A 6503-nucleotide genomic window follows, 5' to 3' on the forward strand; every position below is an offset into this window, starting at 1 on the left:
ATGTTTGAATGCTTTTCAAACAGTACATGCATTGTAACCCATTTACCCATTTTCTTGGTAAATAAATGTACAAAACTCTGTAATTACAAGTACATGTACATCATTGGGTTTATCCTCTTCAGTACAATGTACACGTGCATGAGCATGCTATGCTCTCTACTCGATCACAATCATATCCACACACACACTACAAAGTCCTCCATTGTAGACTGACGTTTCTCCATTTTCAGCGGTGCAAAGGTGACAATCTGATTTCTTGTCTGGCGGCAAACGTCTTAACAAAACTATAGTGTCATTAGCACCAGAAAATGGGGTCGGAATTTGGAATACACAGATGTCGGTTAATTCAATCTTTATATGATGTAATGTAGAAGAACACTGTCGGGACCCCAAAATAGATATGAGTATATACAATTTTGTTCTAGGGTTATTTAACGTATTAAAATTCAAGCATGTTTATGATGCAATAATCATAATTAACTTATACACTATAATGAGAAAAATGGATCTAATTGTGACGTATCACCAGAACGGAACTTGTAGGACGTATCGTCTCATTTAGATATGTCAATATCAAGTTTCAATATATCCTGACATGTACTTCTTATCAACGTGTTCTTTGGGAGAGGCTTTATGTTCTCACACTTATCGAAGACATATCAGTGTTAAATTACACCAGCAGGCATTCACTACTAAAGTTAAGATCACATTGTTTTGCTATTTGTCTAATGCATTCAAAAGAAAACACACTGCCTATTACATAATGTTAATGAATGAGATAAATATGGCTGAATGTCCGTGTAGTGACGACATGCATCTAGCCTGACAACAGAACAACAATGTGCTGAGCAACCGTAATACCTGATGCCTATACCTGATGCCAACAGGACAACAGCGTACTGGCAGGAGTGAGTGACTTTAGTTTGACGCCGCAATATTCAAACTATATGTCGGCGGTCTTTAAATAATCGATCCTGGATCAGAAAGTCCAGTGATCAACACCATGCGCATCCATCGACACAATCTGGATACGATGACATACAAGTCAGCGAGCCTGATCACTCGATCCTGTTAGTTGCCTCTTACTACCAGCATGTGATACTGAAGAACATGAGTATCGATCCCGTGCTGAGTGACCGTTACCCTTGACCAGTCACAACAGCACAATTACGTGCAGAGCGACCTTTAGCTTAGACCTGAGGTTCTGTTGTACAAAATAACGTTAGCGCTGAGACCGTAGGTCTATGGGAGTATGGGAGTTAAGATCATCTTAGCGCTAAGACTGCTTTGTACAGAGGCACAATGTATTGCGTGTCTGTTAACCTAGAGCTGGTCACAACAGGACAACAGCGTGTGAGGGACAGTTAGGATAAACCTGCTGAAAATACACAGGGACCCGATATCGCATTGTTGGTTAAACATAACACCCAATTTATTAACTTTAATACGTCCTCAAACTCGAAATTCAAACCAAAACACCACTGGGGTGAACGTTATTCCGCACTCTCAGCCTCTCGCTTGATCGCTGAACCGAAGTATTTACATTCGTAACTACTCTGGTCATTCCGGCAAGCCTTTACGGAAAGAGGCGAGTAGTTACGAATGAAGTATTTATAGTATCGGTAAACAAGACGGCATGGTTTTGATCGACATGAGCGAAAAGCTTTGGATGAGCTATGAATTTGACACCCGATCAGGTGTCCCCAACTATTTTCAAATTTCGCGCGAATGTAATGAGCTTGTTCTGGAAAAATTACTTACGTTCAGCGGAGCAATGGAATCGCTCGAAAGGCTGCGAGTGCGGGATAACGTTCACCCCAGAGGTGTTTTGGTTTGATTTTCGAGTTCGAGTTAATAAAATGGGTGTTATGTCGTGGAAATCAGGCAGGATGTGTGGGGACATGCATAATTGAGAGGTACATGTGCATAGTTTCGAATGTCACCGAATTCTTAGCGTTCATTTCAGCTTGAAATCGGAACGAGTCGATGTCTTCACTACACTCCAATATGGCAGCTGCTGCTCCTTTACTCTATTAAAATATGACGTGCGTGTAGGTCTACGGTCTACAGTGCGATATCGGGCTCCTGTGTGAAAATACGGCCGAGACTGATTACGTTCTGCATAAATGAGATATACTCAGATACTGTTGTGAACGTGAGCACATTGTTTGATACTTGAAAGGAGAATATGATAGGAGAATATGGCTTTACAGACACATTGATTAATCGGTAGGTTACGTGTCTCTAACCTAAATAGTAGATATCTTATGCACAGGGCGGCAACACTAAATTTCAGAACAGGTTTTTTGGTGTTTCAGACAGTCGTCACGGGGACCTTGGCCTACCTGGCCTGGACAACCACATCATGTTTGTGTCATCTCTCCACGAAACGTTTCTTGACAATCTCCCAAGAACATATTCCCTGGGTGCCCGGTCTCGCTTGGGCTTGTCTTGCTACATCAGCACAGATGGGTCTCTGTCTCACTCTGATGAAACCGGCTGCCAAAGACAACGTCGCCATCGGGATTATATGGCGCCACCTGCCGGTCATAAGTCACCTCCTTGGTACACTCTGTAGTAATTATAGCATGACATTCATAGAAGCTTCCTCAACCATTGCAATGAGGCTCATGGAACCAATCACAACAGCCTTGTTAGATGCACTGGTATGGAAAACGCCACTTCCGGTGTCGGTGCAAATCAGCCTACCATTGGTCGTGACAGGATGTATCATCTTTACTGGTCAGTCCTCTGAAAACATCAATCATGTATCGGGGATCATGCTTGCACTTTTGTCAAATTTAGGATTTGGTTTGAGGAACACTGCCATGAAATATGAAAGCGAATCTCAAATTAAAATGCGTTCATGTCCTGCGCTGATCTTTAGTATCTTAGCATTTACGTTGGTGGCCATTTTGGATGTTCATCATTTCGGGCGTGTTCCACATATGGTGTTCCTCCTGTTTTCCTCAAGTGAGTTTCACGTCTTGTACTCATCTTTGTCTACGTGTGTGGTGCTGAAGGCGGTGTCTGTCGTCACCCATGCCATCCTGAACAATATGAAGCGACTTGCAGTGGTGATGTGTCTAGTGCTGGCTGGTACGAGGTCCCTGACGATGTGGAACCTTGCAGGACTTGCAATAGTAGCTTTGGGCCTCGGCGTTTATACCAGGGGGAAAGTTACATCACAAGGTGAAGTAGGTAAGCCTTTGTAAGAATAAATCAGTCGAGAAAGATCACATTTGCTGTGAGTTTAGTTTTACGCCGCACTCAGCAATATTCCAGCTATATGGCGGCAGTCTGTAAATAATCGCGTCTGGACCAGACAATCCAGTGATCAACAACATTACCATCGATCTGCGCAATTGGGAACCGATGATTTGTCAACCAAGTCAGTGAGTCTGATGACCAGATCTCGTTAGTGGCCTCTTACAAGCACAGTCGCCTTTTATGGCAAGCATGGATTGTTGAAGGCCTATTCTACCCCGGGACCTTCACGGGTATGAAAGAATGAATAAGTCAAGAAAGAACATATTTGCTGCGGTACTAAACTACTTCCTAAAGGAAATTTGGGTGTCGATATTAAGCTCGATGGCTTAGAGACAACAAACCAGAAATGGTCAATATAAACGCAATGTAAACGTATGTGAGAAAACCTTGCACAAACCGTCATAACAATGCAATGAATACTAATATACAGCTGGTAATGTTCATGAACGCAAAAGGTTTTTCAGTACATAAGAGCCTTAACGGTCAGCTAGAAACAAAATAACCACAGGTTGTGTTACGTGTCACCTGCAAGTGTGACCTCTTTTGACTTGAATGCAATCAAACACTGTCCTACACACTTAAATCGTCAGTCCGCTGATGACGTCCCGTGGCATGCGTCGCCATTCTTCACGGATGGCCGCAATGGGTTCAATCCAGATATTGGCAGGTTAACAATAGTCGCCGTCGATTTGTCGGTCCATGATATCCCAAAGATCCTCCATGGGATAAGGTCTGGAGTGCATGCTGGTCAGGAAAAGGCATGAACGGTGTTGATGTTAAGGAAGCATTGCATGACGTGTAAGACCTGGATTTTCCGGATTTAACACGATACCCTTGGTCTGTTGACGAGTGAATGGAAGCACTAAAGGTCGAAAGACCTCATCTGTGTAGCGTAAAGCATTCATATTACCATCAATAATGACCAATCGCGCCCTCGTCACCGCAAATGCCTTCCCACACCATGGCACTAAAACCTACAAATGATACAACCTACAAATGACAATTGTGCGCAACAAGGCACAGCATATTCTTCTCTTCGTTATGCAGGTGCAAGGAACGTAGCTAGCGGTCGACAGGGTGTGTCACCATTAATCTGCCTGTATTGGGCAAGTCTGCCATCCGTCCTGTTTTCCTAAATTGCATGACCAAGTTGCCTACAGTATTATGGGGGCAGTTCAATGCTCTTTCTACAAAGGGTTTGTGGTGCCCCCATTTGGAGTAAACCCATGGTCCATTCGTGTTGTTCTTGTGTTAACTGCATGGACATTCCTTTTGTGGCTTTTCTTAATACTGCATCTCTAACACTTTTATACCCTGTGCGCATGTGTAATTTCTTGTCACCTAAATCATGTGTTTTTGTATGTTTTTGAAACAAAATCACTTTATTTCAAAACACCCGTTCAAAACGCTACAGTCTTTGACGCTTACAGTGATTTAATATCAGCGAAAGGCCAGCGTGTGCAAAATCGTGTTCTCGTAAAAATTTGGTGTTCACAACAAAGATTCGGAGATGATATAATATACCCAATTGCTAAAGTTGTAACGTTTCTCGTCATTGCCTATTTCAGCTCCCAAGTACGCAAAGCAAATACTGATTCTACTGCTGGTATTTAATTGTGGCATATACATGTATGCTGTAAGACCATCGACAGCCGGATCTGCTCCACCTGACAGACGGGAGCCGTATGAAAAGTTGACAATAAATACATCTCAGTGGACGTCTGTCCTCAACAGACTAGACAGCATCACACATGTCCGTCCAAGTCTACCCCCATCTCCTAATGCTTCCAGAGTCTACTACAAATGGAATTTAGTGGATCATCCAAACCAGACAGATTTCTGCCTGCCTTTCATAACCACAAGTGGTGATCTAATCACAGAGATGCAGCGTGTGCAGGTCAACATACTCCAAACTCTTATTGGAAAATATAAATATGCATTTCTGTTTGACATAAACGCTTTTGAGAACAAAGGAGATCCTGCCATTACTGTGGGTGAAGTCCATCTCTTGAGACGACTGGGCATTCAGCTCGTGTATTACTGTAACACGTTTGTGTGTGAGGAGAGTGGAATTCTAGATAAAGCCCTCTCGTTAAGCAAACACTACAGCAGAGAGAACACTATTGTATTGCTCCATGGAGGAGGCAATCTCATTGGCTATTTACAAAATGACGTTCTACGGGACCAGATTCTAAGTCGGTTTTATGAACATTTTAACGTTTTGATGTTTCCACAAAGCATATGGCTCAAAGGAGGCCGACTACCGGCACACAGAATGGTCTACGTGAAAGAAATGTATGGAAAGTATCCAAATATTACATTCCTCTTGAGGGATCGGAAGTCCTTTGCGATAGGACGAGAGCTCTTTCCGAGGCAAAAGCTGTTCTTGGTGCCAGATATCGCGTTCCAAATTGGATCTATCTCTAGATCTATGTCTCCAATATATGACATACTGTGGCTAAAGCGGAGTGATGACGAAACACCCAACTACACCGTCCCGTCCTTGATAGGGAATTACACTGTGCACGTGGCAGACTGGACGACTTTCATCTCCCCTGAAGGCGAGACATCTATGGAGAATGCCTTTCTCCAAACCAGTACTGGAGTCATGTTTCTCCAGCGAGGCCGTGTGGTCATTACTGACCGTCTGCATGGACACATCCTTTCCATTCTGTGCGGTATTCCCCACGTTATGCTGGACAATCCTGCACATAAGCTGTCGTCATTTCACGAGACTTGGACGAAAGGCTTGTCCACGGCGATGATGGCCACGTCCAGTGAACAGGCACTGAAGTTAGCTGTAGATATTCTGAAGAAACAAAGACATTCTCTGCCTAAACTCGTGGCTTATAACGAGGTGTCGGAACGTTTGCCGTGACGGAGGTAGGAGCATACTTTAGCGGTTTTAGAAAAACCAGACTTGTCAAAACGGAAAAGACACACATTTTACTGCAATTATCAAAGAACAAAAGGCATTCTTTGGAAATTCTTAAGGCAAACAGGGGCGGTTGGGTAGCCCACTGGTCCCGTGTATGAAGCGTGAAGCCGTAGAACCGGGTTCGATTTCCACTATGGGTGCAATGTGTGAAGTTCATTTCTGACGTCCTCCGCCGAGATATTGCTGGAATATTGCTATAACCTAAACTAAACAAAACTGAGATATCCTTCAACCACATTAGACATAAACTAGACACATGTTAGTCATCCTTCACACTAATATAAGGCATACTCTA

At 43.3% G+C, this 6503-nt stretch overlaps 1 protein-coding gene across 1 annotated transcript; it reads left to right on the forward strand.

The window, feature by feature from the left end:
• The first annotated feature begins 2267 nt into the window (after positions 1-2267).
• On the forward strand, positions 2268-6148 carry LOC137294215 (uncharacterized). Its single transcript, XM_067825210.1, has 3 exons — positions 2268-3192; positions 4721-4738; positions 4839-6148. Exons 1-3 carry the CDS (start codon positions 2268-2270, stop codon positions 6146-6148), a joined length of 2253 nt encoding a protein of 750 aa, XP_067681311.1.
• The last annotated feature ends 355 nt before the right edge of the window (positions 6149-6503 follow it).

This window comes from Haliotis asinina, chromosome 8 (assembly GCF_037392515.1).
Source record: "Haliotis asinina isolate JCU_RB_2024 chromosome 8, JCU_Hal_asi_v2, whole genome shotgun sequence".
Taxonomy (NCBI): Eukaryota; Metazoa; Mollusca; class Gastropoda; order Lepetellida; family Haliotidae; genus Haliotis; species Haliotis asinina.

What these genes read in the sequence shown, in the direction of transcription:
- LOC137294215 (XM_067825210.1), top strand. Translation starts at nt 2,268, where the DNA reads ATGCACAGGGCGGCAACACTAAATTTCAGAACAGGTTTTTTGGTGTTT.